The following is a 26,865-nucleotide window of genomic DNA, read 5'->3' as shown; positions in this document are numbered from 1 at the left end:
TTTTTTTTTTTTTATTATTCGATTTTTTTTTTTTTTTTTCAACCAGAAATACAGGGAGTAGAGATATTTCTGAAAATGAGAGAGAGGAGTTAATAGAGAGGGGAGATAAATTTCTTAAAATGAAAGGAGAAAATCAGGTAGGTTATTTAAATATCAAGAATAGTAGTATTGTTCAAATAAAATTGATTGAAATAGTCATCTGGCATTTAAGTTATTTTAAGAACTTAAAAGGTGGGTTAGAGTTAGACATCTAAAATTATTTCATCGTGTGATTGAAGGGTCTTTGGCGTGGACAAAAAAGTGTGTGTTCGCTTTACCATCTAAAAAATAAATAAATAATAAAATAATTATATCAAACCTCAGCCAAAGATATATATCAAGTTATTTCATTTGGAGTCATTTACACCAACCTCACAAGAGGTTAGGCTAATTTACCCTTTATTTTTTCATTCACCATATTTATATCAGATGCACCATGTTATTTTTATTTATTTAATTTTTTATATTTATCATATTTGTGTTAGATGCGTAGAGTTATTTTGGAATGCTACGTCTTGCTAGCAGCCTCCTACTGTGGCATATTTGCTGCAGACTGGAGTCATACATCATGCATCGGGATAACTTCTTTTAAATAATTCTGCAGTGCATTGTATACACGCTAATAAGTTAATAACACTTTAAGTCAAAGTACAATATAATTATTTGAATATATTACATGCACATTAAATATTAAAAAAAGTGTTATTGATAATTCAATTTATACCTATTAAAAAAGTACTATTAAAGTGAGTCTGATATCAACTATAATAAGTCGGATGCGTCAAAATCCGACCTAATAAATTGGCTGGAGTTAACACTCAACTCATTTATACCCATTTCACTTTCATCTGAATTTAATATAGGATAAGACTCATGTTGTAATAATTATCCCCTACATCATATTTATACACACCAGTTCAACTACACAAATATGTTAAGAGTAATCAATACTCATATAGCAAGTAATTAAAAACGTTTTCCATTAGCAAGTATGGTGAATATGATTTAAGTGTTAGAAATAATAATTACCAATATATATACATTAATCATATTCGACGTCACCATATTTAACGTGGAGAAATTTATATATATGTCTGTGTAATAATCAAATTATCTGCATATAAATTCTATTTGAATAATCAGTGCTCTTGAAGTTGAGTAAAGGGGTTGGGAGAGCTACTCAATTCTCACTCAAAAAATTTCTTATAATGAATAAGGTAATTGAGATCCTAGGATGAGATTGGATTTAAATATTAAAATCATAATTTATTTTGAATGGATTTTTGACAAATATTTTATTAACCCAAAAACATGAGTAACCAAACAATTCAAACTAAAAGTATACATATTTATATAAAATTAAATTAAAATTATATTATTTATAGTTATCCAATCATAGATTCGTGGTATTCACCTAACTTCGACAGAATTATTTTAAATGTTTAATAATAAAAATAAAAAATAATTTTTTGCTAAGGAAACAAAAAGTAAATAATATAAAGATGTTTAATTATATATTTTAACATTTAATTTTTTTTCTGTTATTAAAATTTGAGATAACTCGAGAAATTCTAAAAATTCCATGCTACTCATTTTTTGGGGAGTTGGGCTTGGCGTGCCCTTTTTGGGATTTGGGCTTGGCCCAAGTTAAGGTATTAGATCCTGTAAACTAAGGGATAATTTCACTTACCTCCCTGAGGTTAGGCCTAATTACAGGCGGTACCCCTGTCGTTTCAAATATTACACCTCCCTCCCTCCAGGTTAACTCCGTCATAACAATCTGTCCCTCCCGTTAGTAGTTAACGCCGTCTTTTGATGATGTCAGCCTCTTCTCAGTGTGAAATATCACATTTGCCCTTAAAAAAGTTGCAAAGACATTTACACCCTCACTGTTGATTTAAAATTCTTTAATACCCTCAATATAAAGACAAAAAGACCTTCTATATCTATATATATATACACACACACACACACACACACATATACTATATCATCTCCTCTCTCCTCTGTATGAGTCTCTCTGAACTTTAATTTCTCTCTAAAATTCTATATAATGGTCTCTCTATCATATGTTTTTCTATTTATTAACAAACAACAAAAAGTAAACAATAAATTTCAAGAAAATAATATTAAACTTTTGTTTTTTTGGTAATTACCATATTAAACATTTTGTCAAAGGAAAGGCAATATATAGGAGTTTCTGGAAAAAAAAATTAGGAAACAAATAAACCCACAGGGCCATAGCTAATGCGAAGAAATGATACAATACAATGAACTGTATGGGTGGATGATTTAGCTATCGGCAGTGCTGAAAGCCCCAATCGTTCAAGCCACCGGTGACACACAACGGTGAGATCAGGAAGCATAGCGACAACACGACAATGATGAAGCGAGACCAATAAACAAACGGCAAACGGCAAAGCCCCGACCAACAACTAACCACCAAAAAAGTCAAAGGGCGACGCCATAAACAGTCACTCGGCGACTGTGGTATACCAACAAGCACAACCATCCACGTATAAAAGAACGCGATGAACCCCCAAATTGAAACAGCGCTGACAAAGCTTACATGGCAAATGATTTGGGTTAGGATTTTATTCTACTAAATTGAAACTCGTGATTTGGGTCTCTACTTGGGTCACTGAAGATGGGGAAGATTTCTCACAGTAGTCGATGCAGATGATGGGGACACGGCGAGGAAAGACGGAAAGAAATTTCCAGGTCGTCATGATAGCCGACGTAGGGTACGAAGGCACGGTAGGCCCAGAGGAAGAAGCCGTCATTGTTGGGGTAGGCGGTGGCGAACTCGGCGGTGATGAGGGCCTCCCGGTGCGGACCAGGTGAAGGGGAAGAAAAGGAAACCGAGGATGGCGAAGAGAGGGCCAGCAGCTTGGACCACCTGTTCTTCGCCAGAGTAGTTGGAAAGAAAAAGAGAAAGAGAGAGGAAAGATTCAGCGGCTGGTTTGCTTGTATTTTTTTATTTCTGTGCTTTGTTCGTTGTTTGGTTTCTTTTTCTAGGAAGAAAAAAAATAAATAAATAAATCTAGGCTTAGGGGTACATATGGTCATTTGTTAAAATAATTTGATAACATTTTATATTAATATAATAATAAAGGGTATATTAGTACTTTCACATGAATTTTTATCGGAATCTAACGCCGGTCACATTGAAGGGAGGTCGGTGTAATATTTGAAATGTTAGGGGTACTGCCTGTAATTAGGCCTAACCTCAGAGGAGGTAAATGAAATTATCCCTGTAAACTAATTCCTTGGCCCGCCCACGTCCCACCCTTCTTACTCTTCAACGAATGTATGAAATGTTATAAATAAATTAATTTTAGAACATTGAAAACTTTTGTAAAAAATAATATATTGGATAGTATTCATTAGAGGTGAGAGTTGTTGACAGTTTGTAGAATATGTATATAGTTATTATTAGAGAAGGTTTATGAGCGCATAATGCTTGTTAGAAATAATTAAATTTTAATATATATAGTTAGTGTCAAATTTAGGTGGAACGTTTTATGGTGACTAAGAAAACAAGTCGATAACAAATAATTAAATTTTAAGGCTTGATTATAATGTATAATTGTATACTTACCATCAAAAAACATATTACATATATATATAGAGTTAGACGTGGAGAAGAAGATTCACTTGTCAAATTAAAAAACAAGCATAGAACATTTTAGGTGACTTAGCAAACAAGTTGATAAGAAAAAACGAAATGCCTAGATTCCTATACCAATAATTTACTAAGTAGGATTGTTGGATAATTTTTTTTCCTATATATATAAATTGGCGTACCCAGAAATTTCCTTCAGTGGGGGCAATTTTTAACAGCAATAATATATATATATATATATATATATATATATATATGTAACGACCCACTCCACCACATGGTATAATATTGTCCGCTTTGGGCCTGAGCCCACACGGTTTTGCTATTGGGCTTCACCCCAAAAGGCCCATACCAATTGGAGGTGATACACTTACATATAAGCACTTCACATTTCCTCTACCCAGGCGATGTGGGACTGTACACCAGTAGCTCGCCAGTGTGGTAGCCTGACAGTGTCTCTCGCACCCGCCCACGGCACACCCGCCCACAAGGTCATCACATTATAAGTTTTTGGTAAGTTGCCCTGGCGTTCTTCAGTCCGAACGGCATAACTTTGTAGCAATACGTCCCGCGTTCAGTAACGAAAGAAGTTTTTTCTTCATCAGCGGGGTCCATGGGGATCTGATTATAACTCGAATAAGCATCTAAAAAGGTCAAGCGTTCATATCAAGCAGTTGCATCCACCATCTTATCAATCTTTGGCAGCGGGAAGCTATCCTTCGGACAAGCTTTATTTAAATTGGTAAAATCAATGCATACGCGCCACTTCCCATTTTTCTTTTGCACAACCACCACATTCGATAGCCAGTCGGGGTAGTACACTTCTCTTACAAACCTCGCATCAAGCAGCTTGTCAACTTCCTAGGCGATAATTCAGTTGCGCTAGGGGGCAAACCGTCGCTGCTTCTGCTTTACAGGTTTTGCATTGGGGTTAACGTTCAAGGAGTGACAGGATACCGAATGATCGATCCCTGGCATGTCTAGGTGACTCCATGCGAACACATCTGCGTTTTGAGACAAAAAATCAACTAATTCCTGCTTTTCCTCCTCAACGAGTCGTTCCCCTACTCTGGTTGTCCGTTCCGGTCGGAACTGATCGATCTGCACATCAAGCAGGGGTTCTTCAGTCAAGCCTACTGGTTCTTCCTCTCCATTCTGCTTGGAGGGAAGCTCCTGTAATTGCTATTTCGGACTTACTGAACGAATGGGAGCTTTCCCCTTTCCGGCATGTTTCAGCGTTACAGAGTAACATTCTTTAGCTGCAACTTGGTCTCCATGAATGTCAATCACTTTGGTTCCGTCTGGTCCCAGGCATCTCATTACCTGATGCAGAGTGGAAGGAACACCTTGAACTCTGTGGATCCACCCTCTGCTCATCAGAAGATTGTAAGAGGGATGAATTTAAACAACTACAAAGGTTTCCATCAAAACCCTCTCGGCAGCATGTACCGCTACCTCCACCGTGCCGACGGGCTCCACTCGCTTTCCATCAAACCCTAATAATGGATTCCCAGTGGATTTCAGCTGATCCTGTTTGATCTCGAGCCGATCGAACGTATCTCTTGGCATGATGTTAGCACTACTTCCAGGGTCAATTAGAACTCTGCGCACCAAGCATTTGGCCACTGTCAAACTTAAGACCAGCGGGTCCTCATGAGGGATCTGAACACGTAACAAGTCTGTTGCGTCAAACTTTATCTGCGTTGATGCGCTCTACTGGTGCAGAGTGTTTACACTGCCTATCCTTCTCTTCATCCGTGCCTGACGAAGGCGTGTTCGAAGCAGTTCATCTGATTCCTCAGCAGGTTCTGGCCGACCGTGAATTGCATTAATTACTCGAACTGGTTGCGTGTTGTGAGAATTCGACTTCTGATTCTTCTTCACATGCTCCATTGGTCGGTTCTGCTCCACTGCTGGTCCTTGAATATAACTTGCGAACTCCCCCTCTGGCTATCAGCATCTCTACCTGTCTCCTTAGGTTCCTGTATTCGTTAGTCTGGTGGCCAAAATCAGAATGAAATGCACAGTGCTTAGACTGATCCCTCTGTTCGAGAGGTTGTCTGATTGGTAAAGGAGGTCGAAACTTATCTTTATTTTCTTGGTACAGTCTCGCTAGGGTAACTTTCAATGGAGTAATCAGCTCTTCCTCTCTGGGCCTCTTCTCGGATTTCCACCAGGAGCGTTGCGGTTGAACCTGTTTTTGCCTGATCTTTGCTTTGGTCTTTTCTTCCGTGGATATAACGGATGTCTTCCGAGCGTTTGCCGCCTCTTCTTCTTCCAAGCGCACAAATCCATCGGCTCTTTCGTTAAGTTCATCCATAGTCCTCGGCGTGTTGACCACCAAGCTTGTGTGGAATGGGGTGCCACGATTCATGGCCAGTATGAATGCTTGAACTGCCGTTGACGGGTGACATTCAATAACCATGCTCTTGGTAAGGTTAAACCTGGTTAGGAAAGCCTGGAGACGCTCTTCAGCGTGTTGCTTTATTGTGAATAAGCTCGAAATATCTTTCGCTGGACGCTTGTTTCCATAGTATTGGCTTATGAACCGATCACACAGGCTTCGGAAACTATCCACTGAACCCCTCGGCAGGTTCTTGAACCAATTCAGAGCTGGTCCGGCTAGACTCGTAGGAAAGCACTTGCACATCAAAGAGTCATTCTCAGTGTTTAGAGCCATTTTCAGTTGGATGTGATACACATGATCGATCGGATCAGTCGTTCCGTCGAACAGAATGAAAACGGGCATAGAAAATTTCCTCGGACTCGGAGCATTCAGAATCTCATCGGTGAACGGTGAATCAACCGTTCGAGCTGCTGAATGGAGTGCTTCATTTTCCCTCTGGAACCCCGCGGCTGCTCTCTGGTCTACTGATCTCCTCTCTGAGCTGTGATAGTCACACGTCGTCATGGAAGGCCGATAGGTCGGATCGAATGATCTATCCTCAACGAAGTCTTTGCGCCATGGAGGCATAGCTTTCTGACGAATCACCTCTGTTGCTTTACCTCGGCTAAGCGTTTCTTGATGTGGATCAAAAGTCATTGCTTCGTTTCGCCTGATCTGCTCACGCCGTGGATCCATGTGAGTCGATCCTTCACGATCATCCATACGACGAAGATTTGGCGACAAACCGTCTCGCCGGATTTCCTCGCGGTGAGGATCTACTAGATTGTTTCCAACCTCCTCACCGTGATGTGCTGCATCGGTACGTGCACCTTCTTCTCCTACCCAGAGTGGTCGTGGAATTACTGGAGCTTCTTGACGCTGCATTTCATTCCTTAGATCCGCATTTTCTCTCCGGAGAGCTTCGATCATGTTCATTAACTCATCTAGTTTCACTTGCTGGACGTTCTCAACTATATTAGAGTTGTCACCCCCTATCATGATTCCGGATCGAAGCAAAGGCATGAATTACGAACTTCGAAATAGATCTAAGCGTTACCGATGCAAACTCCGCTAGATCTGGGCTTAACTTCACCGAATCGTGATCACTGTTTGCTAAATCTGAACTTTTCTAGCTTCAAACTCGTCGGATCTGACTGCAACTGAGCAAATCACAATTGCGTCATTCCAAAGCAAATGCCTCAGAATCCACATTAAGCAAGAATTCTCTCGGAACAAACTACAATCTCACTGATCTGGATTCAACTTCCAGAAATCACACTGCGTATTCACAAACTCGATTGAACTAATATGGTACTGATCGGATTCTAATTGATCTTCGTCCTCGTTTCCCACAGACGGCGCCAATTGAAGATACAAGAGTTCGTTTCTTCTCTCTCTCTCTCTCTCTAGCATTCTCCCCTCACTTTCCACCTGTAATGGTCTATTTATAGGCCATCACCCTTATTGCTATTAACCAATTACATTGGGCATATATTCGAAAGCTCTCTTCCTTCTGGGCTTGGTCTTCCAATGGGCTTGACCTTCCTCGGTGGATCCCCCAGGTTCGGCCCATTCCAGGGCGTTTTGGCATGGATCTTACTTCAATCATTCGACCCGATCTCGTTCCCGCGAACCATATCCGGCCCATGCCACTTGCCGCATCCTCAACGTGCAATGTCAACTTTTAGTAGGGACAATTATACTAATATAAAAATCTTTTCATATAAAATTAAAAAAAATTTAAAAATTTAAAAATTCAGTGGGGGCAGCTGCCCCCACTTGTCCCTATGTGGCTACGCCAATATTTGTATTTCTGTACAGTAATATTGCGTTCTTGTTCAACTGTTATACCAAAACATCTATACGAAATTATCAAAAAGATATTCAAATTCCTTCTCTACCATACCATTCAGATCATGCCCATTGAAGTGATAAAAGTTGAAGAAATGTTTGGAGATCGTTGAAGGTATAATAAAGAAATGTTCAAAAATGGTTGTTGAATGTATGATAATGGTAAGCGTGAGAAGTTTTATCGTTGAAGGTTGTCATCCGTAAAAGGTATTTCTTTGTGTACGTAACTTCAAATCTATTTCAATCTACAACAATTTTTATTTTTTATTATTTTTTTGAATTTGGAGTTTTTTTAAAGTTTTTTTTGTATGTGTTAGAATCTTATCGATTGATGGAGGGAAAGGAATTAGAGGTTAAGTGAGCAAGACCAAAGTATTAAAATCTTATTCCTTAGAAATAAGAGTTACCTAATAAATGGAGAAAGTTGAGTGGATGTAAGTACTCCGAAAATAAAGTATTAAAATCGTATCTGTTGGAAATATAATTTTGATAGCTAGAAATGGATTTTGATAATGTAATAATTCCGTTTCTTAAATTTATTATTATTATTATTATTATTATTATTATTTTTTGGATTTTTGTTAAACCAGAAATACAGAGAGTATAGATATTTCTGAAAATGAGAGAAAGAAGCGAACAGGGAGGAGAGAGATTTCTTAAAATGAGAGGAGAAAATCTAGGTTACTTAAATATTAAGAAGAATAGTATTGTCCAAATAAAATTAATTGAAATAGTCATTTGATATGGTAATAGAGTCATTTAAGTTATTTTAAGCACTTAAAAGGTGGATTAGTTATCTAAAATTATTTCACTATCAAACTTAACGTGATGTCAAGAGTGATGGGAATAATTATGTCAAACCTCGATTGAGGTTATATCGAGTAATTTTATTTGGAGAACAATAGACAAATAGTTTATTGGTATTAGGTTCTTACAAGAGGTTAGATTAATTTATTCTTTATTTGTTTATTCACCATATTTGTGCCAGATGCATAGGGTTATTTTTATTTTTTAGTATTCACCATATTTGTGTTAGATGCATCATGCGTATAATTAATATATAAGGTTAATTACAACGACACTCTTTGAGATTTGTCACATTAACAGTCATATACAATTTAATCATTTTTTCAGCAAAGACATCCCTTTAGATTTGATAAAGCTAACAAAAATACCCCAATGGTCCTTACACATAATAAATTGACATTATTATCCATTGACACGTTCAATTACCAATTTATTATCTTTTTTATTGACCAAAATACCCTACTAATAAACCAAACCAACACCACCACACCCACCACCACCATTTACCCGTAATCCATCTTTTTTCCCCGGATTCACTTCCCCCAAATGCCTGTAACCTATATATGTGTATGAATATATAGATTGTGATTAATCGAACCCCCACCGCCATCATCGTTCTTCTCGCTTGAGCGGCGAAGCCTCAGCGTCGAACCACAACCGCCATCATTGTTCTTCTCTAGCCGTCACCCTTGTCTGGTATGATGGTCGCCTTCGTCGAAACTTCCACTGGTCGTCGTCGCCGTCGTCGAGAATCGCAGTTGGATCACAAACTTTGGTTTGGTGGTGGGTTAGCGGTGCGATGGTGGTGGCGTATAAGGAGGGAGATGATGGCGGCGATTGTGGTTATTGAGGAGAATTATACCGTAAGCTGATTCTTTAGTTTGCATAATTCTTTCCATGGAAGTCTTTATGGTCAAGTTCAATTTGCTTCTGTTTCATGAATCATGGGACTGAAAAATCATTAAGTAGTAAAGTCCCTGGATGATATAAGCCTTTTTAGCTACTGATACCTGCATAGATATATGTGTGTGTGTGTGTGTGCGTGCGCGCGCGCTTTATATGCCTGAATTTTTCTTAGCTTTTTGTTTATGAACCTGAGCTCTTTGATTGTGTTTCATAATCTGTTTTGCTGGATTCTAATTTCCTGAGATTTGGGGGAGAGGCGGCAGCGGTTGTTGTTGGGCAAAGGCGGCGACGGCGGATCAAGATGTCAGCGGTGGATGTGGATGGGGCGGTGGCTGAGGTGGAAGAAGGAGGCGGGGAGATTGGTTATATATAAATATATATATGTGTGTGTGTGTGATGGTGCTGATGTATATGTATAAGGACAAATTTAACTTTTCATGAGTTATGTTATTTTACCGAGGGTAATATCATCTTTTCAAATATTTTAAGGGTTTAGTTGGTTCAAAATTCCAATCGTGTCTTTGTCCCAAAAAAAATATATATATATATATATATAAAAAATAAAATAAAATAACTAAGTTATGTATCACTACCAATTTGAAAAATCGTAAAAGATGTCGTTGTACTTATATATAAATATATATATATATTTTTTATTACTCTCATCTCTAGATTGTACTAGAAAGGATTCAAGTTTAGGCACAGAGGGAGATCGTGTCAAAGTTAACATATTTGAAACTGAATTATCAATAACACTATTTTTAATATTTAATGTACGTGTAGTACATTAAAATTATTATATTCAACTTTGACTTGTGTTATTACTGTGTGTACAATGCACTACAGTATTACTTGAAAAAACATTATCCAGAGGAGTGATGTAATGTCTGCAGCTAATATGCCGGTGCATGTTAATCCGTTTTTGCAACCTTATCTGAAGCAATAATGCAATGTATGAGGATGTGAAAAAAAAAGTATTGAAGTTAATATGGGGTGAATTAATTATGCACCAATTGATTTATTATTGAGGATAATATGGGGTGATTTATTAAATATATGAATTGAATTCAAAGTTTCAATATTTTATGCACCAATTGATTTATTAAATATATTATTATGCATTAACAATTTTATTTTATTTTATTTATTATTATTATTTTTTTCACATCCTCATACATTGCATCAGATAAAGTTGCAGTAGCAAATTAACATGCACTGGCATATTGGATTAAATAAAGTAACAAGAATTAATTATAAAATCTATTCATTTTTTTATAAATAGAAATTTTAGAAGGCGGATTTAAGAAGAAAAAAAAATTGCAAAAGTACATATATTTAATAAATCAATTGGTGCATAAAATAGGAAAAATAATAGGTAAAATTGTTATAAAATATTCACAAATATATATATATATATATATCGACTTTACATACATGCATATATTAAATCAAGTTACAATACCATTATTTTGAGTAATAATATTACATTTGATTTAAAGTGTTGTTGTGTATGTATACTACACACTAAAGTACTGTTAAAAAAAGTACCATAGAAGATTATGTTGTAATGCAGTGCATCTTAATTGAATTTTGTAATCTAGAATTCTCAAAAATGAAGCACCTTGTTATCAAGGAATCAAATTTTAATTAATATACATTGCATCTTAGTCGCATTTTATTGTCCAAAAAATAACTCAATCAAATTTATTTTTCAATTTAATTGACTCAAAATAATAATATTGTACTTTAATTTAAAGTGTTCCATAGACTCAAAATGATAGTATTGTACCTTAATTTAAAGTGTTAATGCATAATAATAATATTATTGTCCAGTTTTCTCAAAATAATTTTTTATTTATTTTGTGATTCATTATCTATAGGAGTTTTTTTTTTTTTTTGAGAGGCAAATATTTTTTTTTTTACTATTTTAATTGGATGGCCCCTTGTTCCCTTAATAGTTAATAGTTTCGCCCCCGGCCAAGAACCTGCTTGGATCAGATGCAAATGTCAGAACCCTGTTTGGATCAAATGCAATGTCAGTGTGTACGGCTCGACAAGACGAGTCTCACGATTAGAGGGTTCTTGGTCTCGCTCTCTCACTTCTTCTTCTCTCATTATTATTATTATTTTTTTTTTCACACTTGGTCTCTGGTTCAGGATTGAATAATGAAGACCAGGAAGAAGAGGGTCCATGCATGATGACAATGCAATGCTAAGTCTAGTAAAATCATGAGTAGTTGCTGAGTTTGATTCAATGTTCTTGGCACTCACAAATTTTAGGGTATGTTTGGATCTCAAAATTTGATTTTTTGGAAAGTTTAAATTTCAATTCTTTATATTTTTTATAATTATTTTATCCTTCCCAAAATAAATATATTTTTTTTAAAATCTACCTAGTTAAGGAAATGATAGTTATTACTTTTTTATTGTATTAATAGTCAATGCATTAACAAATTTATCCGTAATGGGTCAACAATAATGTGATGAGAAGCAATATTAATGTAAAATGCATATTCCTTCTTTTTGGAGTTGATGAGGAGCAATATTAATGTAAAATGCATATTTCATAACAATTGCTTGATCCATTTCTATTTGTACGTGTTGTTTATAAGTAAAAAAAAGAAAAGAAAAAAAAAAGAGTAAAAAAAAAATTGGTCAACGTATTACTATTACTATTACTATTACACACGTCTTTTTAATTTTAAGAAATCAAACAAAAGAGAGAGGAAAAATAAACAGTGGTATATATATGTTATCAATCACTTAATTAGTGTACATTTGATATAAAAAAAATTACTTACGTGCTGATTTATCATATATAGTATTGAAACTTTTAATTATTTCATTTTTTATTTTTTTAATATGTTTCTTTCCTTGTTGACTCTTCTTCTCTCTCTCTCTATTCTTAATTCTTTATTTATTTTTAACTAAAAATCAAATATCTAAATTTTTTTTTTCTTTTTCTTTTTTTTTTTCATATTGTTTTGGTGTTCTATCTTGCTCTCACTTTTTAAATTTATATTTTGTAAAAAAAAAATACACCTTTTCACATTTTGGATTATCCAGCTGAATATCTGATAACGAAATCGAATACCACTTCCATAACAGAAAATTCATCAAATTGGACCACGGAATTTCTTTGAAGATTCTGATGGTACCAAGCCGGCCCAAATTTGGCCCATTAACGACTCGGCTGCAGCTTTAATTAGAGACGGGACCCACCGATGTGGTGGAGCCTGTGTGGCAGAAATTCATTGGTCCTCCCTACGTGGTCTTCGCTTCATCATCTTTGACCTCTATGTATTAATTGTATTTAAAAAAATAATAATAATAAAAATAATAAATAATAACAATCTATCAATCGCGTTTACAAAGTCGGACGATCTACCCCAGAGACAGAACTTCGATCCTTTCCAATCGCGAGACAAAAGGCGAGTTCATTGATTTTCAAGCTCTATCTATTTCTCTCTACTGAATATTCATTATTCATTCACATCTCTATATGTGTTTGCATATATATATATATATATGTGTGTATGATCTTTAATCTATTATGTCTCTCTACTGAATATTCATAATTCATTCGTATCTCTATATTTGTTTGCGTATATATATATATATATATATGATCTTTAATCTATTATGTAAAATGTGCGATCTTTCAATTTCAAGGTTTGAGAATTGAGACCTTGCTATTGTTTTACTAGGTTTTGATCTGATTAAAAAAAATGAGATCTTATCTCAGATCTGTAGGTTTAATGTTTGCGATTTGTTGAGATGCTATGTTTTATGGTTCATTTGTATTGATCAATTTGAAATTATTATTTTTTTTTGGTAGTTGTGGAATTTGATTTATTGGTCGTTATGCTTTTATTGCCTTTTAATTGCATGGGGTTAATTAGATGTAGCTGATGTACATTTAACGGGTTAAAAATCTTACGAATGAGTTGAATTTGGAGAGAACTTGATTAAAAGGTTGGTGATTATGTTATTATTATAATATTTAATTTGGTCTGAAGACACATTTGATAGAAATTTGTTTTGTTCTTTCAGGTTCTATTTGTTTTTCTTTTTTATTGTATAAATTTAGCTTTCATTTCCATTTTCTCCTCAATGTATCTAAATATGAAGCATGCATACTTAAATGGGATACGAACTTGACAACATAGCAATTTTAATGTAGGAAATAATGAATAAATATTGTTTACAGTTTATTTATTTATTTTTATTATTATTTTTTTTTTTTCCGTTTTTGGTATAATATACAATATTATACTTAATGATACTAATATCCTGTGACATTAATACATTGTAACTTATATATCACAATGATCCGCAATCTGCCTTGTTGCTTTAATAGATAGATAGAAAGGACACAACAATGTATGTATACAATCTCAAAATTTTGATGACTCCTCTCCTTTTCACACGCTATCTTAATGGATAAAACATTTCTATTTCTTATTTCTGGCATTTTCTATATTCTGTTTTTTCAAGTTGATCATCCCATTCATGTAACGGAAATGGGGATATTGCGGGGATAATAGAAGTGACTAAAAGAGATGAGATAGATAATGAATGTGTTGGGGAAACATTAGGTATACAACATAGAGAAAGTATGTATGACAGTATACAACATAGAGGTGATGCGGTATATAATAGGAAAGAATGGAAAAAGAGAATTCTTGTGGCCGACCCATCTATATGGGATAAAAACAAGGGTGGTGGTGATGATTTTTCAACATGATTAAACATTTTATAAATTTGAAAAAACTTTCATTTTATTTTTCCTTTTTAATCTGATTGGGATGCTCTATATCTGAGATGTATCTTGCTTGGGAGTAGTATCATGAAACTCAAAATTATGACTATTCAATACTCCCAAAAAAAAAGAATGTTGTTTTGGTATTCATACATGTTTGACACCTAGGTGGTGCCTTCTTAGAAGTGTTTGTGCTTCTTCTTTTAAGGTAGTAGTGTATATTATAGAAATGCTGATTATGAAGAATTCAGGCATGTCAATGGATTAGTGTACTGATGCAACTATCCCTTAAGATATGTTATGTATTTGATTGTCAATCTTGCTTGCCCTTGGAAACTATATTTATATGATGTGAACATTCACAAAGCCGGATCAAAATTCAAGGTCACTAAGTGCATAACATTTGGATAAATTAGTCCGTCATGGGTAATAATGGGATTTGGAGTATCAGCAGAACGTTTATGATTGACTTTTGGGAACTTTTCGAAACTTGCTGATTCAATTTTTTGATGTTATTTGTGTTAGTGGCTACTATTTCTTTATTTTTATAATACAATGATGGATTTGTGGACATATTTCACTTCAAGTCTCGGGATTAGAGATGAGCAATGTAGGAATTATGATATTGATTTTTATCTTATTTTATCAATCTACTCATAACTTTTTTCAAGGATTAGAGGAAGCAATTTGTGGTCCATTAATGATCTTTGCATTTCATTGCAATTTGTATTTTTCTTCTCTAAATGTGTCAAAGAGAGAATATGGATATAATAAATGTGAATCATTGACTTACAGGCAACTAGTATTAAAATTTTCTCTATGATTCAGAATAATTTCTCAAAACATTCTAGTGTTTCCCATTTCTCCAACACAAAAAAAACCAATCCATACTGGAAATTGCAACTTCTTCTAAGAAGATCAGCATTTAGTATAAACTATGAAGGGAGAATTATAAATTTAAAACACTATTTATACTTTCACTCTAGTCAGTACATTCAAATCTACTGAAAATGGGTAATTTAGAAAAATTATGACAGCTTTAGCCTCGGGGCAGGGGGAGTACAACAGCTATTAGCTGGAGTACTGCGAAGCAGGAAATCTAGTGTTCAATTCCTGGTTGAAATTTGGTTCTGCGTTATATTTATTGACATTAAAGAAAAGAAAAAAGAAGAACCTTATTAGTGCTTTCCTTGAGCCCATTAACATTCAGAGATAACTAAAGAATACACAACTGAGTAATGGGTTCCAATACATTGATTTCAATATCTGAGGATCTTTTAGAAAAAGAACTTTTGGCATTAAGTAAATGAAATCAAGGATGATTACAATGGCATGGGAATGCATTAATCAGGAAACCTGTCACTTCTGTAGCACTAAAATATTGTTAGGCTTGTGAATGTTTCTTGGATGTCACTTATGGCCTGATGGGGATGAAAAATAGACCTAAAGTAATAGGAATGTGCAGTTGAACACTCCTATATTACATGGACTTGGGTACAGGTTTGTATCCACGTGTCACATGTGTCAAGTCCCCAAACAGGAAACAAGGATTTTGCTAAATATCATAATATTTAATATTTTCTATTTTATTTTCTAGTGTAAAATAATATTTTCATTTAATGTAGTGTGTAATATAGGCATTTAACTCATTTTGAAGCAATAGTAAAATTGAATTATTGGATATTCTTTTAAGCTGCATGTCTAACAAAAAATAGTAAGATCTTGGAAGTGCAAGAAAGAAAGTTTCCAGTTACATATACCCGAATACAAGTTTCATACTCCAGAAGTGCCAGAGGATATTGAACTTTTCGAAGACATTGTTGTAACATCTTTAGGGAAGCCCTTCTGAAGGTCCTTAATGAAGCCCATGTACCACTTCAGGTTTGCCTCTGGAGGTATCTCCTTTCGCGATAGGGGCTTGAAAGATATCATCGTAGGCTCTTCCTTAGCGTTATTTAGGGTGGGCATAACCACGGGAAGATTCATTGTCTTGTCCTACTGATCTTGAAATTTTATAATAGGTTGGAATCTTTAATCACATGACAACTATGTATTCTACATCGCAGATGGTTGTGGATAATATGGTATCACTTACAGCTATAAAGGCTTTGAGGAGGATTATGCATCCATGGTTGAAAATTGATCAAAAGTTTTGTTTCTGTTTATATTTGCAATTCCAACAACCTACTTGTTTCAGTTTAGTGTCTTCTGGCATAATACCAAAATGTCCCTCCCTATATATGAATTTGTGTATAGAGATTGTTTCATAATGCTCTTTCATAGTCCAAAAAGTAAAACAAAAAATGGTTGTTACATAGTGATATTGACCAGTTTTCCTACATAGATTCATAGTGATGTTACATACATAGATTCACGGTGATGTTGACCAGTTTTCCTACATAGATTCATAGTGATGTTACATACATAGATTCATAGTGATGTTGATCAGTTTTCATGTTGCTGAAATTTTTGTATTTTCAATACTTTATGGTGTATATTTTAAGAAACTATCAGATTCTCCTGGTATTTTCATTCTTGAATGATCAGATTCTTGTCTATTTAATATTCTCTCTCTCTCTCTCTCTCTCTCTCTCTCTCTCTCTCTCTCTTTGTAACTTGCATGTTTGAGAGAGAGGGGCTCCATAATCTCAATTCTGAACTACTATTGAGTGCTTGGTTCTGAAGTTTAAAATGGTTGTTACAGAAATGGCTTTAAACGGAGCAGCTCCCCCTAGAGGAAGTGCAGCAGCTGCAGCTGCCAACCTGCGGAGGAGGAGGACCACAAGTGGTGGGGCAGCGGGAGGAGCTAGTGGTACCATGCTCCAGTTCTACACAGATGATGCCCCAGGACTCAAGATTTCTCCAAATGTTGTTCTTGTCATGAGTATTGGTTTCATAGCTTTTGTTGCCATTCTTCATGTCATGGGTAAGCTTTACTTTGTTCGTAGAGAGGCTTAAGAAAATACTAATATTCGGAAGCTGAGATGTGGTGAATTTCAGATTTTGGTTGGTTAAAGGTCAACTTTGTTGTTAGATTACTTCTTCTAGTTTGTTTTGATGTGGTCTTTAAATGTTTGAAATAGAAGCAGGTGTTTTTTGGTTCTAACGAAAGCAATGGAGAACATTTAAGAGGCATGTTGGTAACTTTATGATATTTAGTCTGCGTTTAACAGTTGCTAAGAATTTAGATTCCTATTTATTTCTGTTAAAACATAAAAATCAAGTAGAAATTGTTGTTTGAGGAGGCTGTTATGGTGATTGTATTTTGTTATTCTTTCCTATTATTTGCCAGTAGTTTCCACTGTTACTCATTATGGAACTTACAAAGAAGAGTTTAAGATCCTTGTGGCCAGCTACGTGTTTTTTTCCTTGTTTCACCGTGTTTTGTAAACTAGCTTGTAAAATAAGAGGAGATACGGGGACTTGGTGTGGTGTGATCAATTATCTTATTATTGTATATTTGCATCATGAGTAATTGAAGATTAATTGTTGGGAACTTGGGGATTGACCAGACCTGAGTTTGTCATCTGTTTTCCAGTTTATCCCGTATAATTTGTTGGGGCTGCGGATACATTGCGCACAGTTTATCCCTTATAGAGATTGTACAAACTTGTACTCGTTCATTTGGTACTTCGATTTGCACTTCGAACTCACAATTGTCTTTTACCAGGAAGCTTGCTACGCTTTTGATCTGTCTCTAATGCTTGAGTAGTTGAGGTTTTAACTAGCTCCTATACGGGTAGACCCTTATAGTAAGTTGATTGCTCGGTTTCAGCCTTAATGTGACTTGGGCTCAGGGTTGAGTTAAATAGGTTTCAGTAGATGTTCCTTGGAGGCTGGAGCTAGGTTCAGGTCTTCACAGCTCATAGGAGCTTGAGTACCATATTCCCACACTAAATTACTTATTGGATCCTGTATCAACTAACCTGGTAACCGTGATGTGTTGTTTTTTTCAAAATAGGAACAACATTACTGCACTTTGTTTTGCTGGCAATTTGAGGCACTTCGTTGTGATGTTTTAAGGATTTATATTAATGAAATCCTCCAAACTTGCAAGGAGTCTTTATTTGTACGTTTATACTAGATAATGTCGTACGTTTATGAAACACCATTTGCTTTTATCTCAGTTCTTCTGCCCTTTATCACATCAACTCGGGAAAAAAAATTGGCACATTCTCTATTACTGCATGATTACGGGGTTAGACATAGCTATACATTATCTATTACTGCATGATTGTGTGAAGCTCGGGATTTTAATCTGCGTGATCGACTGTATACTATTGTGGGGGTGATCTATTAATTTCAAGGGCACTGAATTTGGTCTCTTGTTTGATACTGTGTTTGTCATTATGTAGTCTTCAAGCCTTCTTACCTACATGGCTACGATGCCGTAGTTTAGGATTCAATAGAGAAGAATCCTCTCCTTGACATCAAGATGTGTCTGGTTTTGTGCGTGCTCGAAAGGTCCCCATTAAATGCTAGGGCATTCACTCACTAATAATTCACTCTGCCCCCGACCTTGCTCGAACTAGGAACAAAATACTCTCCAATTCGTGAAGCAAGTTTACAATAATGTTGTAAAGCGGGTTGAACATCACAATATTTAACTACGAAATCGGACCACTGTTCCACTGGAGAGGATTTGGGTCGGTCCAACCCCTATCCTTCTCAATTGCCATCTGAATGAAATCCTTATAAAGGACAATGAAATTGTGAAGCATACAGTACTGGTTAATGAAAAAATATTGATTATTCTGTGGAGGTTGTAAGGAATTGCAGGTTGTTAGTGGATGAGCCGACCGACCTGGTTGTAACTTGTAAGGCCTAGTATTTCTAGGTCATATGGTTTGTTAATGTGGTTGAGCCCACATCTGGCTTGTTGCTGGAAATTTTGCAGTACAGTCGTACATGAAATCTGGTTAGACCCCATCGCTCCACCCGCTCAAATCTGGGTGAGCCCCTCAGCAGTTGTGTGATTCACATGTTTTGCAGGCCCATGGGCCCATATTATCAAGAAATTGCGTGGAAACATGGGCTGACTATATAAGACATTTTGATAGGCCTGTACGTATTTGGGCCCCACCAGTTTCCCCAAATATTGTGGTGCCGGTGTACTCTAAGGCCTTGTGCGCAGAAAAGTTGCCCGGTTGTGCTTGTGGTCTGTGAGTGGAAAGAGAAAATTATGGCCAGGAAAATTGGGTTGAAGGTGGGCCCCTGTTGGACCAAACTAAAAAGTAAGAGCGACCAAAACGATATATATTGACTGTCTCTATAACATTCTATTTTCTCGAGAAAGTGACTGGTAACTGCATGCTTTTATGTCATGTTTTTTTCCCAAGAAAGAACTGACTTGAAGTATTTGTACAAAATACCGTCTCTACAACCTACCTTCTCATTGCATTTATACTGGACATTTTAATACATATATCTGTCCAAATTTCTTCTTCTTATTATTTTTTATATATTTTAAAAAAATCAATATCACTTAAACCAAGCACTGGTACAATTTATCTATTTTTTTTTATTTTGAACTCGTGACCTATAGGTCAAAATAACTTTTCCAAACTTATATATTTAATAATTACATAATTTAAATAAATATCGCATATGATTGTTTTTAATTTACACTCAAGAAAATCCCTCATTAACAATTTTTTTCCAAGAAAAAGCCTCTTATAAAAACTCAAGAAACACTGCTAACAAAATCTCATATTTATTATTGTATTACATAGTTTTCATTGGACGTGGATAGTCAACGTTATACATTATATATATATATATATATATATGTTGGATGTATAATTTAAATACTCGTGAATAGGGGAAGATCGTTAAAGTAACGCGTTATTTCAACGTTTTGAGGTACGCAATAAATCCTAATTCAATTTTTTGATTTCCCAAGAGAGATTACTTCTCACACTGACTTGTTCGTCGGAGTCTACTCCATCGGTAACACATCGGTATTTGTAGGATTATTTTTTCTTCTCTTTATTCAGAAAGTCAGATCAAATTCAAATTGCGTAGAATTCATCAACAATATATATATATATATATATATATATAAAGTTACACACGTATATTCGTGTCTGGATTCTTTATTAGAGAGTACATAATTGTACGCATTTTGCTTAAAGCATATAAAAGCAATCTTTATAGTGACGATAGTTGATAATATGGTTGTATTATGTTGGTAAAACAACTTTTTTAATTATTAAAAATAAAAATTTTAATGCTATATTGAAATGGGTAGGTTCTGAGTACATATCCTTGGTACTGTTTGCATCGATATGTCAAAAAGCTTTTCTATTTAACTACAATATCTATGCCATTAAAATTGCAGCCCCACAATAAAAGGAAGCCAAGTCATTTTAAATCATATTTTATACAACAATCGAATTGTCAATTTTGTACCTACTATTTTTGCCATCTTTTATTGCTTTACGTATTATGTATTAAAGTGCAATATGGAATAATGACACTACGCTAGTGTGACAATTCGTTCAATATCTCGCACTCCATATTCGTCGGCGTAGATTGTCATATTTAGTCTACAAAAAATAATTTTCTTCACTCGTCGACATCACATTCGTTCGCATAGATTGTCATATTTATTCTACTTAAAATAATTTTTATCCTATCATTCCGTATGCTCACCATGAAAAATGGTCACTGTGATACCCCCACCAATGTTCTCTAAGCCTCAGTCGCCATCGTTGCCATCGCTTTCGAAATCACTATTTGTTTATCTTCATGATTTTACAGTACTTTCATACCAAATGTTCCATTGTATGAAAAACACTTGAACGAGTTGATAGATTACTTTCAAAGAAATACAACTCAGATCCACCTTCACCCTTCTCATAAACCCAATTCATGTTCACATATTTGAATTCGAATTGTAAAAATCAATTTATGAAAGATTGTGTTGTAATTTATAACATCTACATTTGTCTTCTGTTTATATTTAGAGGGATAAAAAATTTATGCAAAAATGATAATTTATTCATCTTATTATCTTTATATTTATATATACACACAAACACATAATTCTCTCATTTCTACGGAAAAAATAAATAAATTTATTCTTTTTTATTTTCTTTCATCCCTCTTACTTTTTACGGAGCAAAACATAAAACTTTTTTTCAAATTTCGTCTAAATTAAATTTTAAACTCAAAGATTTAAATTCAATTTTAATCTGGAACATTAAATATCTTATCCTACTAGAAAAACTTTATTGCACTGGTTGTATCACTAATGTGGTATCATAAACTAATTAAATATTGACATGTAGTGATATGATTCAATAAAATATACTATGTAGTAGTTTTACTTATACTTATCTAATATAATATAATTAGTTTTTTTTTTTTTTTTAACAACTGTATAATATAATTCATTGATATTACAATAATTATTATTCTTCTGTCTCAAAATAAGTGTCACATATATATTTTTTTTATCTGTCCCAAAATAATAATTTACTCTTTTTTTTAAATAATAAATTTTACATCATTTTATATATGTTGTTCCGGTTTAAAATTTTAAATTTAAATATTCAAAATTTTAAAAAATAAATTAATAATTTTGTAGACAGATGCTAATAAACGTCCCACACGCCTCTCTTTAAAAATTATTACTTTCCATGCAACACTTAAATTGAGACCGGAAATAATAACGTGTTAAAGGTTAGAAAAGTCTCCCTCTTTGTCCACACATATAAAATTCTTGGATTGGGAGTGACACTTGATTGCCGGGGTTTTGAATTCTTAAAACATAAAGTAGATGGAGGCGGCCCGACATCACGTGCTGCTTACCACTTTTATGTATTATATATATATATATAAAATATTACGTATCACAGTGTAGTTTAGTTACCACAATAATCTTGACCCTCCAATTAGTGGGCCCCAATGATAATCATAGGCAATGAATTAATCAAGGCACTTGATTTCTTTGCTTGACTTATCCGACGGTCCAAATGATTTCTCTCCTTATCTTTTCCTTTTTTTTTTTTTTTTTGACACTAAATGATTTATCTACTGTACTATATATACTGTATATAAACAACTATTATATGTTTATTTATTTATTTATTTATTTTTTATGCTTTCAATCCTCCCACTTTATTAAAACAGTGGCCCTACTTTCAACTTCCTATTCTCGTTTTATATTCCATGGATTTTAGGCGTTATGTCATTTTATTATAAGATGAATCATATTTGGTAAAAAAAATTTATTTTAAAAAATTTAAATTTTTGCTTTAGTTTATCCGTTACAATATTAAAACACATCATATTTGACATCACACCAATTATATGAGTTTGAACCAAAAAATCTGATATATTAAAAAAAAATTTAAAATTAATATTAATCGTTTCAAACATAATTTGAATTTAAATTTAAATATCAATATTATAAAAATAATATTTTTTATGTACGTCAAACGGGCCTTAAGAAATTACTAAAATAATGTATGTACTTTTATTTCAGTTTGTTAATTTTCCTGTTGCCTTCTTGAATTTCATTAGATGACTGATATATTATATGAATAATGATAAAGAGTTCCGATTCTTTGATTATTTTATTTAAAATGGATTCAGTATTATAAAATTATTAAATATAATAATAGGTAAATATAATCAGATGTGTCTGTAATATGAATGCGCTAACCGTATCTCGTGCCATTAGAAAATTGAGAAATTAACTGCATGTCAAAAGGCACAATGATATGACAAGTATGAAAGAGACTTTGTGATGATAAACCTTAAATTAAATCAGCACGGACAGATGATTTGGCCAGTGGAAAGTTTTACCAGGAGGAAGATTTTTAATTTGTGAAGGAAAACTTCTATAGTGAATTTATGTTTATAATTTTAATTGAATTTTTTTACTAATTTTTAAAAATATAAAATGCCCAAAAAAAAAATCAATGGGGCCGAATTGTAATTTTAGTGAGAGAGATTTCATAAAATCTTAAAAATTTAAAGTATAAAATGCAAAAATATAAATATAAATAAAAAATTCAATGGAACAAATTATAATTTTAGTGAGGGTATTTTAATAAATTTTAAAAAAATAAAAATAAAATAACAATATAAAAATTTTAGTGGGGCGGATGGGGATGGATATAAAAGCGTGTTGCTCACATAATACAGGGAGTTCTTCGTCATGTCGTGTGAGGCTTTCCATTGAAAGTTCAAAGCTACTCTGTAACAAATAAAAAGTACATTTTTTTATTGTAATTAAATTATGTAGAGGTTAGATATGTTCACCTGAACAAGTTTGTTCCATTTGGAGAGCAAATTCCCCACTTTTATCTTTGAAATAAAATGTTAGGGTAAAGTGCATTAAACTCCCCTGAATTATTAAGGTATGTGCAAAAAATTTTCCTGAATTATAAAAATTGTAAAAAAATCCCTGAACTATTGGGGTATGTGCAAGAAACCCCCTGAACTATAAAAATTGCAAAAAACCCTCCTGAACTATTGGGGTATATACAAAAAACCCCCTGAATTATATATTTTTTTGCAGTTTACCCCATCCACGCGAATTGATTGACTGAAAGGGACGATGAAGTCGAGGAATTTGTTATTGGGATCGGTGGGTCTCCTGTCATAGCTCGATCATAGCCGTTGCACCACTAGCCAGATCCGTCGGCTATATATATCGCACTTCTCTGCACCGTTGCGTCAGCCCATCGCCGTCACTGCCTTACCCGCCGTTCAGCTCACCTTGCTCGCCGGTCCATTCCACCGTCCATTCCAATCTCGCCGGTCCATTCCGCCATCTCCATAGCCGAGCATATCGCCGTCCGTGTTTCGAGCACATAGCCGTCCACAGTTCACCGCCGAGCCCCCTTGAACTCGCCGTCGCCTCCACAGTTCACGGCCAAGTCAACTGAGCTCTCATCACAGCCGAGTCCTCCGCGCACAAGCCGCCATCATCCGAGACCGAGCCATCCCGCCGACCTCGGATTTCTTTGGTCTCTTCTCTCTCTCTCTAGCTCTCAGTTTTGGGTTGTGTTGGGTGAAAGGCATCTTTTGGCAGAAAAAAAAAGTAAGAAGTGTATAAGTTAAAACGACGCAGTGTACGTGTTATAAGGGTAAACTGGTCTTTTAAAATTTTCGGTATCGGAAGTTGATGTCATAGGGGTAAATTGCAACAAAATCATAGTTTAGGGGAGTAAATTACAACAAAATCATAGTTCAGGGGGGTAAATTGAAACAAAATCATAGTTCAGGGGGGGTTTTTTTGTAGTTTAGGGGGGTTTCTTGCAAATGATCAATAGTTCAAGGGGGTAAATTGTAACAAAATCATAGTTCAGGGGATTTTTTTGTAGTTCAGGGGGGTTTAATGAACTTTACCCTAAAATGTTATATTAAATTATCAATAACTTGGTACTCATATTTTGGTGAGGGTTTGAATTTTGCAAGAAATAAATAGGTATGTATTTGAAAAAAAAAAAGGGTTGAGTCGAATAGTCTTGGAATATTTTCGGAGAATTATAGGCTATGAAGTATAAGTAATATATCCGTACTACGTGTCTGATACTTTCTAAATATATTCATAATTTTAAAATATATTTTTATTTTTAACACGTATATGATACTTTTTGAATATTTCGATCATTTATATTGTACTTGTCAAATGCTTCAGAGTTCATTTTTAACAAGTTCTCAAGATTAAAATGTAACTTTTCTTACCATATTATTGTATTATGGTTGTTTAGAAAAGTTTAAAATTTACTTAGAAAATAATATTGATATATATACACACTTATTTAGAACACGTTAATGGCTGAATTTAGATTCATAATTTTATACAAAATTGATCAAAATTTAAATTTTTTAAAAATATATATAAATTATTTATTATTGTATCCTATTGTACTCATATCAATTTTTTTAATAGAATTTTTCCTATCACAGTATTCGTACTTGTATCTAGTATTTGTTTCCGTGCATCCACAATTATAAAGTGTTTATTGGAAAAGTAAAAATAAAAAATGAGTAAGCTAGCTGGGGACACGATTGTCATTTTTCCTTTCTAAATTTTAAGGTTCACTTCTCTCTCTCCGCCCCCATCTGAAAACGACTGCAAGCAACCTGTGGTCTACCCGTATATATCCCTTGCATATATATATATATATATATATATATATATAGTGGATGTATATATACACCGACTCAAACCATCAGTTCTCTTTTTCTTTATAAGTTTCTCTGATCTCGTAGTTATCCCTTCTTGACTCTCTCTTTAATTTGTTCAATTGAAGCTTCAAAAATGGGAGATCTTCAGACTGTGTGTTGTATGTGTGGCGACGTTGGTTTCCCCGACAAGCTCTTCCGCTGCAGCAAGTGCCAGAACCGCTTTCAACACTCGTATGCGCCACATCATCTTTATCACCATCAACACCCATTCACACACATATATATAGATAGACTTGCATATATAAACATATATATATATATATATATATATATATATCATTATATCTCATGATCATCGTTGTTGATGCATACCCATCACATGAACCATTTTTCACATCATAGGCCATAAAACATAGATATATATCATGCACCCACTACCATATATCACTAAGGTACAAGGGAACATACTAGGCTGTCTAGTACAACCAAACCATCACCGTGTTAACAATAATATGATTACTAATTGCTATGATATGTAGTCCATCGATCTTTTATTATATCGTGACTTTAACATCCATATGTTTTTATTGTTATATATTCAATTGAATTTATCCATAAAATACTCTTCATGAATTTATTTAGGTATTGCAGCAACTATTACAGTGAATCATCGCAGCCAATTGAATTATGTGATTGGTGTCAAAGCGAAGAAAAGAGTTCACGACATGGTGTATTTTGGAAAAAATCATCAACTGGAGGAGTGACTAGTCGATCAGAGTATTCCGGCGATAAAGTAAAGCAACATGATAATCGCGAAGAGAGCGCGGAAAAAGGAAAGAGTCCAATCACTACGCCATCTCCATCTCCACGGCCCAGTACACGTAGGTACAAGCTTCTCAAGGATGTAATGAGTTGAGTGTAAAACGATTGTTCGTGTTAAATTGGTTTCGTTTGGGCAATAGTTTTCAGTAAGTAGTTGTGAAAGATTAGTTAATAATGGAACCATATATATGTATATAGTTATATTTATAATCTGATTGGTATATGAGTTTTGATTTAAATCTCTTTGTTCCAATAGCACTAGTAATTTTATGTTGTTTTCTCGTCATTAATATAAATTAATCAAATGAAACCTAACCAAGTTATTAACATTATGTGTATATAGTATGATAAGAGAATAGTTTGCCAATGTCTGAGTTTTTATAGGCAACTTTTACCTCATTTGCTTCTCCAAATTATTGTAGAGTTACATTTAAAAAAAATATATAGTTTTTCTTTTCTAGATATCTTAAAAATATCTTAGATATTTATACACATAAAAATTTATCTAGATTTTAT

The 26,865-nt window shown here is 34.2% G+C and overlaps 2 protein-coding genes across 2 annotated transcripts; both read left to right on the top strand.

Annotated features, from left to right (window-relative positions):
* The first annotated feature begins 12,927 nt into the window (after positions 1-12,927).
* On the top strand, positions 12,928-17,617 carry LOC132276491 (protein transport protein Sec61 subunit beta-like). Its single transcript, XM_059777927.1, has 2 exons — positions 12,928-13,045; positions 17,081-17,617. Exon 2 carries the CDS (start codon positions 17,083-17,085, stop codon positions 17,332-17,334), a length of 252 nt encoding a protein of 83 aa, XP_059633910.1. The 5' UTR covers positions 12,928-13,045; positions 17,081-17,082; the 3' UTR covers positions 17,335-17,617.
* A 7,945-nt stretch (positions 17,618-25,562) lies between these two features.
* On the top strand, positions 25,563-26,631 carry LOC132279526 (ASI1-immunoprecipitated protein 2-like). The gene is made up of 2 exons (XM_059781519.1): positions 25,563-25,758; positions 26,170-26,631. Exons 1-2 carry the CDS (start codon positions 25,661-25,663, stop codon positions 26,441-26,443), a joined length of 372 nt encoding a protein of 123 aa, XP_059637502.1. The 5' UTR covers positions 25,563-25,660; the 3' UTR covers positions 26,444-26,631.
* Positions 26,632-26,865: the final 234 nt, after the last annotated feature.

This window comes from Cornus florida, unplaced genomic scaffold (assembly GCF_030987335.1).
Source record: "Cornus florida cultivar Cherokee Brave unplaced genomic scaffold, ASM3098733v1 CherokeeBrave_3.0.0_Hap2_Chr10, whole genome shotgun sequence".
In the NCBI taxonomy this organism is placed as follows: domain Eukaryota; kingdom Viridiplantae; phylum Streptophyta; class Magnoliopsida; order Cornales; family Cornaceae; genus Cornus; species Cornus florida.
This window is presented reverse-complemented; position numbering and strand designations above follow the sequence as displayed.

Bases quoted from the DNA above. Each gene is read 5' to 3' on its own strand.
- LOC132276491 (XM_059777927.1), top strand. From the start codon at position 17,083: ATGGCTTTAAACGGAGCAGCTCCCCCTAGAGGAAGTGCAGCAGCTGCA.
- LOC132279526 (XM_059781519.1), top strand. From the start codon at position 25,661: ATGGGAGATCTTCAGACTGTGTGTTGTATGTGTGGCGACGTTGGTTTC. The intron at 25,759-26,169 runs GTATGCGCCACA...GAATTTATTTAG, and splicing joins CAGAACCGCTTTCAACACTC to GTATTGCAGCAACTATTACA.